The 12,970-nt window shown below is 31.7% G+C and overlaps 6 protein-coding genes across 6 annotated transcripts; 3 read left to right on the top strand and 3 right to left on the bottom strand.

Moving 5' to 3' along the window:
• Positions 1 to 233: 233 nt before the first annotated feature.
• On the bottom strand, positions 234 to 1,580 carry cubi_03663 (SNW family nuclear protein; the record flags this gene model as incomplete). The annotated part of the gene is made up of 1 exon (XM_029020677.1): positions 234 to 1,580. One exon carries the CDS (start codon positions 1,578 to 1,580, stop codon positions 234 to 236), a length of 1,347 nt encoding a protein of 448 aa, XP_028874174.1.
• A 638-nt stretch (positions 1,581 to 2,218) lies between these two features.
• cubi_03662 (uncharacterized protein) lies at positions 2,219 to 5,191 on the bottom strand (the record flags this gene model as incomplete). The annotated part of the gene is made up of 1 exon (XM_029020676.1): positions 2,219 to 5,191. The coding sequence occupies one exon, from the start codon at positions 5,189 to 5,191 to the stop codon at positions 2,219 to 2,221; it is 2,973 nt and encodes a 990-aa protein (XP_028874173.1).
• Positions 5,192 to 5,945: 754 nt separating this feature from the next.
• On the top strand, positions 5,946 to 6,338 carry cubi_03661 (40s ribosomal protein S15A; the record flags this gene model as incomplete). The annotated part of the gene is made up of 1 exon (XM_029020675.1): positions 5,946 to 6,338. One exon carries the CDS (start codon positions 5,946 to 5,948, stop codon positions 6,336 to 6,338), a length of 393 nt encoding a protein of 130 aa, XP_028874172.1.
• A 1,045-nt stretch (positions 6,339 to 7,383) lies between these two features.
• cubi_03660 (60s ribosomal protein L7) lies at positions 7,384 to 8,139 on the top strand (the record flags this gene model as incomplete). Its single annotated transcript, XM_029020674.1, has 1 exon — positions 7,384 to 8,139. One exon carries the CDS (start codon positions 7,384 to 7,386, stop codon positions 8,137 to 8,139), a length of 756 nt encoding a protein of 251 aa, XP_028874171.1.
• Positions 8,140 to 8,545: 406 nt separating this feature from the next.
• cubi_03659 (ubiquitin carboxyl-terminal hydrolase of the cysteine proteinase fold) lies at positions 8,546 to 10,855 on the bottom strand (the record flags this gene model as incomplete). The annotated part of the gene is made up of 1 exon (XM_029020673.1): positions 8,546 to 10,855. One exon carries the CDS (start codon positions 10,853 to 10,855, stop codon positions 8,546 to 8,548), a length of 2,310 nt encoding a protein of 769 aa, XP_028874170.1.
• Positions 10,856 to 11,579: 724 nt separating this feature from the next.
• cubi_03658 (fibrillarin) lies at positions 11,580 to 12,482 on the top strand (the record flags this gene model as incomplete). Its single annotated transcript, XM_029020672.1, has 1 exon — positions 11,580 to 12,482. One exon carries the CDS (start codon positions 11,580 to 11,582, stop codon positions 12,480 to 12,482), a length of 903 nt encoding a protein of 300 aa, XP_028874169.1.
• Positions 12,483 to 12,970: the final 488 nt, after the last annotated feature.

Genomic DNA, 12,970 nt, shown 5'->3' with positions numbered 1-12,970 from the left:
TGAATATAAAAAAAAAATACTAACAATATAATTACATCATTACTATTAAAATATGCTTAACTAGGGTAATATCTTATTACATATATATATTATACTCAATTTAAAAAATATTAATAATCATCTATAAAAAATATCTTTAATGCGAACATATGACAAAAAGTAATTATTTTCCAATATGTTTGAAATAAATCATAATACATCATTTCTTTATCAAAATGGATTCCTTCAAATAATTACTTCTTTTTATCCTTTCTAACAGAATCTATTAATTTATCCAGACCAAAAGGATCATCATCCCTTTCAAACTCAACAGGTTTCGTTCTAAAGGCTGTATTGGAATTATCAGTACCTGAAAATGAAGGTACATGAACCCTTCCTCCGATACTTTCTTCAACTCTACTTTCTTCAAAAGTATATAATCCCCTAGACTTTAAACTATTTGTATTAAATAATGGTTTATCATAAACACTTATAGTATCATTGGAAAATCCTGAATCCAATCCTGATATCCTGTTGAATAATCTTGCATCAAATTGGACCTCAGAAGAAGACCCACCATCAACAGAACGAGCTTGGCCCAAAGCAATATGTTCAGAAATATCTCTATCACTATCACGTAATGTTTTTGATTTCTTTCCTGCTCTTTCTTGTCTGAATTCTCTCTCTATTTCTCTTCTTTTTTCCAATTCCAATCTTCGGATATGGTCAAATTCACTAGTCTCCTCTTCTGATCCCTCTTTTTTATCCTGATCGAATTCTGGAATTTTTGAAAGAAGATGATGGCTTCTTTCGGATCTTGAGGACTCTGCCAATTTTCTAAGTTTCTCTTCTCTTTCCATTTCCTCTCTAATCTTTTTCTGTTTCTGAAGCTCATTTCTAAGTTTAATCTGTTCTCTTGCATTTTTCTCTGCTAGTTTTAATGACTCACTTAACGATGCAAATCTATCATTAACTGAAATATCAATTAAATCTCGAGTATCAGCTTGCACTCTTTTATCTAAAGGTACAGTATATCCCATTGGGTTTTTCCAGTTTGAAATACTTGGAGGAATACTCCACTCTTTAATTTCTTCTTGGGTAAGTTTTTTTGATGGAGGTCTTAAAATAGGAACCATTTCTTCCCTTTTCGTACCTCCTAATATTCTATTTCTAAACTTCGGAAGTTCTAAAGGATCTTTAGGTCTTTCCACTACCTTTATTATTCTCTCCGCAAACTTTGGATCATATCCTATAGTATCAGAACTCGATCTATATTTTATAAATTCCGTCTTATTTTCCTTTTTACTTTCTTTAAATGGGTGAAGAGTATCCTGCTTTCTGTCAAGTACTAAATCCAGAGCTTTTTTTGTTTTCTCATAAATTTCTAGTTCTTGTGATTCTGTAGGTCTTTTTAAGTATTTTCCATGTATTGATTTTGTATCTTCTCCAAGCCTTGCTAACTTTCCTTCATTCTTTAGAACACATAAATCTGTTGTATTCACATTACTATTAACTTCTAACGCTAATTTGTTACTTTTCATGATTTGATTTTCATCAGATTTGTAATTAAGTGAGTCTTCTTTTTTTGTTCTTCTCGACATAACTTAGTCAAATTTCAAACAAATGTAGAATTATTGCCCAAATATTTAAATCAAACTATAAGTCATGGAATAATTTGGCAATTGCTTACTGTTTAGCTTAACGCGACTTTTTTGAAATTAATCAAATTATATTTTTATTTTATTATTACTATTAATAATCACTCTATTTAAAAACTTAAAGCTGATTGTTTTTTATATTTAATTAAAGAAATTAGCCATAAATTAATTCCTTTCTTATTTATAATATCAACTTTAAAAGCAATATAATTACCTAAAAGTATTATTAATTTTTGATTTTTCTTACATAATTATAACTAAACTTTTTTTATATTTTTGCATCATTTTTCTCTGAAAATTATTTATATTGGAAAAAAAAACGTATACCGGCAATAGTAATAGACACGTAATGTCCACTTTGATTATTAAAATAACTATTTCTATACCGGAGTAACAATAGTTGCAAAAAAAAATGCATGCATACAAAATTAAATTATTTAAGTTATTTTAAAAAATAAAACAATTGATACAGAAGATAATGAAGTTTTAAAATTAATATATAGATTGAAATATATAAATATAAATAAGTTAAAAAAGAAAAGAACAAGTATAAAATGAAAATATGTATATTATAAAGAAAATCAATGAACAAGACCGTTGGCAGTTTTATTACCAGCCATTTTTTGATTTTTCTTCTTATTTTGTTTATTGGCCCTATAAGATTGAATCGAAGTATCCATAGTTCCACCAGTAGTCTTCATCTTTTTATATTCAACTTGGTCATCTTCAAGCATTTTCATAAAGGAATTATATTTGGCATTTTGTTTTCTGGACTTATCCGCCTTCTTTTCATTCCATGCTTCTGCGATAACTTGTGAATCTTTTCTAAGTTGTCTATTGGCCTGCCTTCTAGCAGTGTTGACTTCCTTTCTCAATTTGGAAAGGTAAAGTCTTTTTTCATGTTCATATTGGGATTCTTTAGGACCATGTTTTGCTTTGAGCATAACTTTAGCAGCAAATGGAACTGACGGATCATCAATTTTCGGAATTAATGATCTAATAGTTGGAGTTTGCCTTGGGCAAAGATTAATGGGTTTTTGAGGTCTATTAATAATTTCAACTGAAACTGATTCAATTTCAGATATTAAATTTAACAATGTTTCACAATTGTTCATATTCACCAAAGATTCATTTACTTGTTGGATATTTTCACGAACAAGATGAAGCATAGGTGCATGGAATCCTTGTAAATTTTTCAAAGCAGAAATTACTCTAAGAAGAGACTTTAGAATTCCTATTGATAATAGAATTCTTTTTTCTTGAGTAATACTATTATTATTATTATTAAAAGTAGGTAATAATAACCATTTAAGGCAACTTAGTGATAAAGTAAAGTACCCAATACTAAATCTCTCAAGAAACTCAGTATTATCTTGTAATTTACTATTTACATAACCAATACTGGATATTTCCAATAAACTTATTACCCCAATCATGCAACTAATATTTGGATTATTACCTCCAGAAAGCCTTACTTGGTTGTACTTAAATTCCTCACTATATTTATTTGGTGTTATTGTGTTTAAAAATGACTTACCAACTTGACTCCATCTATGAGCCCATTGTTCTAGACACATAATAACCAGAGTTAAAATTGGGTGTTGAGCATCAGTAACTGGGAATAAAATAAACATAATCCTACAGATGACAATGTGTTCTAAAGTTAATTCATATATATCTTCAGAAAGTTGATACAAAGACGGGCATTCTTCTAATATCTCAGTATAATAGTTTTCATTTTCAACATCTAAAAGATTATCATTTAAAAACTTTTCAATCTTTTTGTACTTGTGGTATATACTTGGAAATGTTGAATGGCAAATTTCAAATGCAAAGTATGTGAAAATAATAAGGCATTCTTTTGGGTCAGTTTCTGCCATAAAAAGTAAATGGCCACTCATAAGTTTGAGATAATTTATAATAAATCGAAAAACATTGTTCTTTTCAGTATCAGATTCTGCTAGTTTTAGACACCTTAGTGGATATTTGACAAGGAAACCAAGAAGAAGCTTTAAATCGTTCATCATTGCAGTATCTCCTTTGTTAAAGCAAGATCTAAATCTATTAATAAGCTTCCATTGAGACTTTGGAGAAAATTTACTCATAAATTCCATAAGTTCTCCCAAATTATATTCCTTCAAAATGCTCTTCAAATTAATACTGAAAGGTAAATTCGATTCATTCTCATCATTTACTAACCAATCAATTTCTTCATTCTCCTTTATTTCGAATTCAAAAAATCCTTTAGGAGAAGGCTTTGGACATTTATTTTCATCCTCCACTTTAATGTCTCCTTCCTCATCTTCTTCTTCATCTTCCACATATCCATCCTCGTACTCTTCTTTTTCCTCTTCATTCTCTTCTTCATCTTCTTCCTCCTCTTCCTCCTCTTCATCTTCTTCCTCCTCTTCCTCCTCTTCCTCTTCTTCTTCCTCCTCAAATTCATCCTTAAGGTACTCAGTTTCCGAGTCACTGTTGAGGTCAACATCAATATTGGAATTAGTGAGTGACATTCTTTCCTTTCTTTCTTTTTCAAGTTTTTCAAGTTTTTCAGCATTAAGCTTTGCAATTTCCTCATCAGTTTTAATGCGATCAGAAACCCCAGTTCTTGTGTCAAATTTAAGAAGGTTTCTGAGTTGTTCATACTCATCCAATTCTTCGACAGCCTTATCAGATGATTGAACATTACTACTTTCAACATTAGAAATATTGGTGCCAGTATTGCTCATTAAAGAATTGATTCTCTCTTTTCTAGATTGCTTATAACTAAGCATTGATTGAACTTGAGAGAACGCATCATCCAAGTTTGCTAGTTCCTCCTCATGGCTTTCTCTGTGCCTTTTCATCTCCATCTTTGCAAGCTTGCTCTTTTGCATAATTTCTTTGAATATTTCCTGCCTTGATTTTGTAGAAGTACCATCTGGATCTCCTTGTCCAAAGAAAAAACCTGGCATATTCTTTTCATCTAAAATATTATCTTCCCCATGATTACCTTTATAACCATCATTTCCAAATTCATTATCTTCATCTATATCACCATCATATTTACGAATAACTTTATCATCTAAAGATGAAATAGATTTCCCTTGGTGAGTAAATTCCAGATCATTAGTAATATTATTATTCAAACTATCTCCAATATGTCCTCTATAATTGCCAGTAATGTTTTTTTTATCAGTATTATAATCCTCAAACTCCTCTTCTTCGTCCAAGTTAAAATTATTTTTTCTCTTTTTAGTCTTCTTCTTTAACTGTTTAGTAGCTATTAAAGTCTGGTACTTATCTCCAGTAGAATCTTTTCTTGCACTAAACTTTTCTCTTTCATCATTAAACTCACTTTTCCTTCCTTCACTATATAACTCTCTAAGCAAAGATTTTTTTCTCTCTAAAAAATCACGGTCATTAAACCCCAATCTATCTTTCCCTTTCTCTAATACATTTTCTACTGAGCCAGAATTTCTGCTCTTTATTACTTTTAAATGAGGGTCTTTCTTTTTATATTTCACAGTGTTAAAGTCCAAACTTAAATCTCTCTTTACATTGTGTTTGGCCATCTTTCATACCAATTTAAGGCTTATTTCATTTAAATCTGCGAAACTATTAAATATTTGCAATTATTAATTTTAAACTAGGTAGCTCAACTCAATTATTCTAACAACCTAATTTTAATACATATTCACCAATCAGATTGAATAACCTTAAAAACTAACAATCCCCAAAAATTCTCCTTTTCAGCTTCCTCTTCCACTAATCCTCTTGTAATTTTTGACTTATCTAAATTTTTTATATATTATTTTTTTTAAGGCGGGTTTTCTGATTTGTTTTTACCAAGTTACCTATTTTTAGATTAAAAAAATTTTTGCCCGTAAAATATTAAAAGGTGGTAACTGGGTTGGCGCCAAAAAGTGAGACCTAGGACGACGGCGTCTCTAATTAAATTGATTGTTAAATGTTTCTAAAAAAAATGCATATAGAAAATAAAATAATGTAAATAAATACAGATAACTGTTTAATATTCAAAGTAATATAAACCATTTATTGTATAATAAATGATTAAATTAATAAAAATTAATAATAGCGGTAAATGAAGTTACCATTAATAATATTAAATACGTATTAAATATTAATTAACTTAAAGCAAAAAAAAAGAAAATTCTTCTTCTGAAAGGCGTAATTTGACCTAATTAAATTTTAATTAGTCGTTTAAAATTTATAGATATTTATATATAAAAAAAGGAAAACTCCAGGTTACCACAAGATCTAGAATCTGCATTATATCTATATTAAAGAAGCAAATATACAAAGAAAATGGTTCGTGTTTCAGTTTTAAGTGATTGTTTAAAGGCTATTCTGAATGCTGAGAAGATGGGACGTCGTCAAGTTTTAATTCGTCCTTCTTCAAAGGTTATTGTCAAATTCCTGCTATGTATGCAAAGACGTGGTTATATTGGAGAATTCGAAGTAGTTGATGATCGCAGAGCTGGAAAAATTTGTATTGAATTACTCGGACGTCTCAATAAATGCGGAGTTATCTCCCCACGTTATGATGTTCCTTTATCCGATATTGAGCAAATTAGTACTGACTTACTCCCATCTAGACAGTTTGGTTACATTGTTTTGTCAACCTCTTATGGTATTATGGACCAAGAAGAGGCAAGAAGAAAACATACAGGTGGTAAAATCCTCGGATTCTTCTTTTAAAAATCAATAATTGCTGAATGGCTCTATCTTTTCCTTTATTTCTTTCATTAAATCCCTAATCTCTACTCTTAGTCTCTTTCGTCACTACTAAATAATTAATAGTTACTAAGGCTTTGGAAGAAATAACGTTCTAACAGGGAATTTGAAGAAAGATTGCTACTCAAAGAAAAGGATATCAGGAAAAATCTAGAGATTCTACCAATTCACATTTTTTACTTTAATTATATGATCTTTTGTTTATTATTATTATTATTTATGGTAATACTAATAATACATTAAAAAAACAGTACCTTTCTTGACGAAAAACTAAAACCACTTGATTATCTTATCATAGATTAGTTTTATTTTTTTATCAGATGAATAATACTTCAAGTCTCACTACATTCTACTATTTTCAACTTTCTAATCTTACCCTTCCCTTCTCTTCTTAACTTCTCCTCCCTTCTCCCTCTCCCCTTGTCCTCTATTCACGGCCTTCTCCTACTGCTCCTTCCACATTCACCTAAAAAACAATTACACCTAAAATTCTAAATTTTGTCCTTTTCTCATTCACACATTCCTTTTCAAGATCTACCTACATGCTCCTCAATCCTATTCTATTGTTATCACTCACTTATTGATCAGTCACTCTGCCGGAGACGAGACGCGCCCGTCTTCCCGCCCATTTGAGACGGAAATGATGCCAATATTATCAATCATTATTAAGAATTATAAAAAGTCAAAGTAATAATAAATAATGTTCAATTCTGAATAATTTTATTAATTACATAAGTATTCAAAATATTACTTTTAAAAGGTACTCATTTTAATATTATTATTCATTTATATTTTCAATTATTAATCAGCTAAATTCATCATTTTATTCCCAAATTATATTTATAACTGTCTTGTCTAATTCATAATTAATTTAAATAATAAAATTCCTGCAAAGTTGACTTTAATACTTGAATAAGGAAGAAGTTACCAAATTCAAGTTGTAAATCCCCATCAATTAAATATATCTAGTTTTTTTTTCTCCAACTGTTCTGGTAGATAAATTAAAAACATGTCAAGATTCGTAACAAAGAGAGTTCCTCCAAGTGAGTCAAAGAAACTAAAATTGGAGCGTAATCAAAAGATATTCTCCAACATTCAGTCTAAGATTAAGAATGATAGAGTTAAATTGAATGAATTACGTAAGAAGGCTAAGATTGAGGCATTTGATTTACAAAAGCAATACAAGAAACATGTCAAATCTATTGTTGACTTAAAAAGACAGGCTAAGCAAAATGGAGGTTTATATCGTCCAGCTGAACCAAAAGTTGCCTTTGTTATACGTCTTAAAGGTATCAATAAGTTATCTCCCAAGGTTAGAAAAATCTTCCAGTTATTTAGATTACGTCAGATTAATAATGGTGTATTCTTACCAATTAATAAAGCAACTACTGAAATGCTCAAGGTTATTGATCCATTTGTAGCTTATGGGTACCCATCTATTTCTATGATCCGTAAGTTACTTTATAAGAGAGGATACTTGAAGGTTGGAAAGAAAGGTAGTTATCAGAGAGTACGTATTCAAGATAATTCTATTATTCAAAAGAGACTTGCTTCTAAAGGTGTCTATGGTATTGAAGGTATGGTTCGTGAATTATTCTTTTGTGGAGAACAATTTAAGGCTGTTTCTTCTCTATTATGGCCATTCAAGCTTTCCTCTCCAAATGGTGGATTTGTTCGTAAGTCCACCAGATTTACTGAGCCCAGAGGTGGAGACTGTGGTAACAGAGAGCATTTGATCAATAAGCTTATTGATAGAATGTGTTAGATGAATTAGAACTAAAAGACCAAGACATCGACCTTATTTTCTTTCTTTTCTTAATTAACACAGGAAAGAAAAGAAAGTATGAGGGAGACGTGAACATCTCTTATCTACTTTTTCCTATTGACACATTACTAGAGATAAGTATAATTGTTACATTTATCTACACGTAATAGTACATATTTAGGGATTTATTTCTCTTGAAATTGATTAGATGATTTCATTTTAAGATTTTATTTCCAAATGAGGACTTTATATGATCTTTTTGTGTTATATTTCACTGTACTATATCTCGATACCTGATTAATGATTCATTAGAAAAGAAGAGTAGATATTGGAGTAAAACTTAGTGTGTACTAATCTTAACCATAATAATAATAATAATAATAAAAGTAATAATATAGAAAAATCATCATCTAATTCTAACAGTCTTCTTTTTATTTCTGTTCTTTAAGTTACCTTTATTCTTAGAAGCAATATCAAATAGCTCACTAGTACTTAAGGAATTCAAATCCTTTATATTACCTTTTTCTATATATATTGACTTTTTAACTTGGCACTTACTAGTATTCTTACCAGTACTTGTAGCACTCGCAGAAGCTAACATAGCTCGTCTTAATGGCTTTTTAACTTTACCTTTGTCATATTCCTTGTCATAGTCCGACCTAATGTTTGAGCGAGCCAAAAGAGACTTCTGAGCTTCCTCCAAGCTTTGAATGGCATCACTGGATAAATTAAGATCTTCCCAGGTCTCCACTTGGCTTTTGTTAATGTTACTAATTAAGCCACATTCCTTTGAAGAATCTCCAGCTTTTGACTTTTTAAAGTAGTCTACTGATAATCCAAGTTTTTTTAGTTTTTTCAAGTATAATATAGTAGCTAAGTTCCTTCTTGGTTTGGATCTGGTAATCCAGTTATCACATAATAATAAGGATCTAAGACTAAAAATACAAACCTTTGTATTTCTATGTTCTTTTGGTTCACTTTCAAGTTTTACAGAGCTTCTTGTTTCAAACTCCTGGCTATTAATACCGGTACTTGATGCTGGAGTCAAAACTAGTCTGATATCATTGGTATTCTGATGGTTCTGGGCAGTTTGCAATGTTAAGTTTTGGCCTTGGTTTTGACTTTGATCCTGATTTGAGCTTTTGTTTTTGGAACTGTTAGCTTTTAACTGGTCAAGAAACTCATTCATATTTTGCTCCAATTCTGAGGACTGAGGAGGATTCCTAATGTTGCTATTGTTTTTGATATTATGATCACTAGTGTTAATGAATACTTTAGAGCCAGTTTTAAGGTGGAAATTAATGAAAGAGATTTCAGGAGCTAGTGGAATCGAGGACTGGTTTTTTTCTAAAGACCCAATGGATGTACCAGAATGCCTAAATAAGTCATCCCTATTAAAGTCACTTTTATAGTAAAATAACAAATAAGCCTTGTAATTTTCATTTAATACGTTTTCAATTCTGATTGGTTTTACATAATCATCATTAAAACAATACCATTTGTTGTTAATACTTTTAGCATGAGTATAATAGTGACCACAAGATAAAGTATTTCCAGCATGGCATACTACAGCCCATAACTTGTAAATATGAGAGGATGAAGATCTAGAGGAGAATGTATTAGTATTAGAGCAAGATTTAGGAGCCATAAATGGTTCTAAGTCAAGAATCTCTGAAAAGTTGATAGCTTTGTTAGGCTTTCTACTTCCATGGCCAACATAACTAAACCTCTTTAACTGAATAGTCAAAAGAGGAGGAGACTTCTCAATTAGAAGCTGCTTAGAAGCATCGGATCTCTGATTACATTTTGGACACATATATCTATTTTCCCCCTTAAGGTACTCAATTTTAGTAAATAATTTGAGAGCATTTTCTAAATTAGATACCCCCATGATATCCAGAGGTAAATCCATAAATGGATCATAAGTATTAGAAGTATACCGGCAATTTGAACATATAATTCTGGAAAGGAAAAATCCACAGAATAGCTGTCCAATATAAGTAGTAGAAGCTGTAATTGGATGTATTTTCCTAAAAGCATGATCAGCTTGTAAACTCTTAGGCAAACAGGACTTGTGTAAAGCCTCCAAAAAATATCTCAAAAACTCCTGTGCATCATGCATCATACCAATTCTGAATCTTTTCCATATTAATTTTTGAGCACATTTGATAAAAGAGGAAATCACTGGTTGGTTTTCTGGAGTTGATTTAGATGAATTTTCTAACATAATATTAACATGGTCCTCAAACATGCACATTAGACATACTAGGTGTTGTTGCTTATGCTTACAGATGGTCTGGTGATTTCTTTTTAAGCAATCTATAGATAGATAAGGTGCATAAGTTAATGCCTGCAATATAGAGTTGAAGTAGCATATATTCCAGCCAGGATTGGCTAGTCCTCTCCCATATGGTCTAAAATGGGCCAGCTCTTTTGGTTGAAGGAAATCTCTGGCATCAGCAATTAATTCTGGAGGAAAGTAATAGTACTCTGGGTTTCCCAATGGAGCATTATTTACTATCTGTTCCTTTTCTTGGTCTTTTTTTGACTGATCTGAGTTTTGAGGCTTATCAAAGACACAAGATGAGTCACTCATTCCTGGCTTGTTAGCTAGAAGTCCTCCAGAAACAAAATTGACGACACGGGTTGATAATTGAATTGCCAGAGGATGAGAGTGTTGCCGCTTCTCGGTTTCTTGACTTAAAACAGAAGCCATAAATGCAGAAAAACAACCTGCTTCCTTTTTGTATTTGAAGGCAGATTAAAATATTAAAATCTTTAAATTATACCTCACTTTGTTGGCTCGACCTTAATTTTTTTTTTCCACCAGACTCTTCTCTTGACTTTTCTGCCTTTTGACAAGTAACTAATTCCTAGAGTTTCCCGCCTAAATTTTATCTTTAAATTCAAGTCCAGGAAAATGAGGAGGAAGATGAAAAGAAAGGAAGAAAGGAAAGAAGAGTTCAAGGAGAAGATTACCAGATGCTTTTGATTGTGATATTTGTACTAGAAATTTCAGTTTTTAAAATTTTTGAAAATTCAGGACTGAAAGGATTTTTTATATTATATTTACTAGTAAATAATGACATACTATTTGGCGCCAAATATTGAGATCAATGTAATACTAAAAAATGTGAATTGGATGAGAAAGGAAGGAAGGAGTAAAAGTAGCGGGGAGGAAGAGGAGAAGATAGAAGGAGTGAGGATAAAGTTTGAACTGGGATGTAAAAATTTTAAATAAATTAAATATGTACATTTTTCTCCCCTTAATAAATAATAATTAATATACTGGAGACAGCCACGTGCCGCCAAAACGGGATAAGTATATATATAGTCAAAAAGGGATGTGATAAAAGGAAATTGAAAAAGTCAGGAATTGACAAAGAAAACTCAAGGATAGAATAAAAGTGAGAAAAAAAAGGCAAGAGTAAAGAACAAATATGAGTTCCAGAGGTAGTCCATTTGGAGGGAGAGGCAGAGGTGGAGGAGGAAGGGGAGGAGGAAGAGGAGGTGGAGGTAGGAGTCCAGGTGGAGGCCGTGGAGGAAGAAGTCCAGGAGGAAGAAGTCCAGGAGGAGGAAGAGGAAGAGGTGGAGGAAAGGGAGGAGGAGGAATGAAAGGAGGGTCTAAGGTGCTGATAGTTCCTCACAGACATGAAGGTGTTTTTATGGCAAAAGGTAAAAGTGATGCATTAGTAACAAAGAATATGGTACCAGGAGTTTCAATTTATGGTGAAAAGAGAGTGGAAACAACTGACCCTGAGACTAATGAGAAGATTGAGTATCGCGTTTGGAATCCATTTAGATCAAAACTGGGGGCAACAATTATTGGAGGTGTTGCTAATATGCCAATTAAACCTGGAGCAAAGGTATTATACTTGGGAGCAGCAAATGGAACAACAGTTTCTCATGTATCAGATATGGTTGGCCCTGAAGGTAGTGTTTATGCTGTAGAGTTTAGTCACAGATCCGGAAGAGATTTGACTGATATGGCAAAAAGACGTCAAAATATTGTTCCTATTGTAGAGGATGCGAGAACTCCTCAAAAGTATAGAATGCTTGTACCAATGGTTGATGTAATCTTCTCTGATGTAGCTCAGCCTGATCAGGCTCGTATAGTAGCTTTGAATGCTCACCTTTTCCTCAAGAACAATGGGTACTTTATTATATCTATTAAGGCCAGTTGCGTAGATTCTACTGCAAAACCAGAAGCTGTTTTTGCATCTGAAATTGATAAACTTAGAGCAGAAAAGTGCAAACCAAAAGAACAGCTCACTCTTGAACCTTATCACAGAGATCATGCTGTGGTTATTGGAGTTTATAGACCTATTAAAAAGAAGGAGTAAATCCTGATTTAATTAATTCTAACTTCACCTATCTAGATATAGTCTATAAGTAATCATTATTCATAATTTTCTAATCTCCTGTTTATTCTAACATAATATATTTTAATATTTCTTATCAATCTAGTTTCCTTTTTTTACATCCAGTTAAATCACTACTTACATGCAATTTTAGCATTATTTTATGGCCTCAGATTTACAGAAAATGTCTTTAAAGACATTACATAACTTATTTTCCATATTTTGCGGTTTAATACGTCTAATTCTTCTCGAGAACCATCATCAAAACGTGTAATACCGGATTATACCTTTTTTTGTTTCGACAGGCTGTTGTCGACTGTACTCGAACGGGATCATTTCTATAGTGAATCCGATTGTATTGGGCTACAGCTCTTGACAACACCTCTGTCCGTGACGATGAGTTATCCATCCCGCCGGAAATGGGAAGCGTAGCCTGTTTCTGCTTTGCTCTTATTCAGTTCCTCTTGTCC

This window comes from Cryptosporidium ubiquitum (assembly GCF_001865345.1).
Source record: "Cryptosporidium ubiquitum isolate 39726 chromosome Unknown contig_25, whole genome shotgun sequence".
NCBI classification, from domain to species: domain Eukaryota; phylum Apicomplexa; class Conoidasida; order Eucoccidiorida; family Cryptosporidiidae; genus Cryptosporidium; species Cryptosporidium ubiquitum.
Note: the sequence above shows the minus strand (reverse complement) of the source record. Positions and strands in the feature narration are given on the sequence as shown.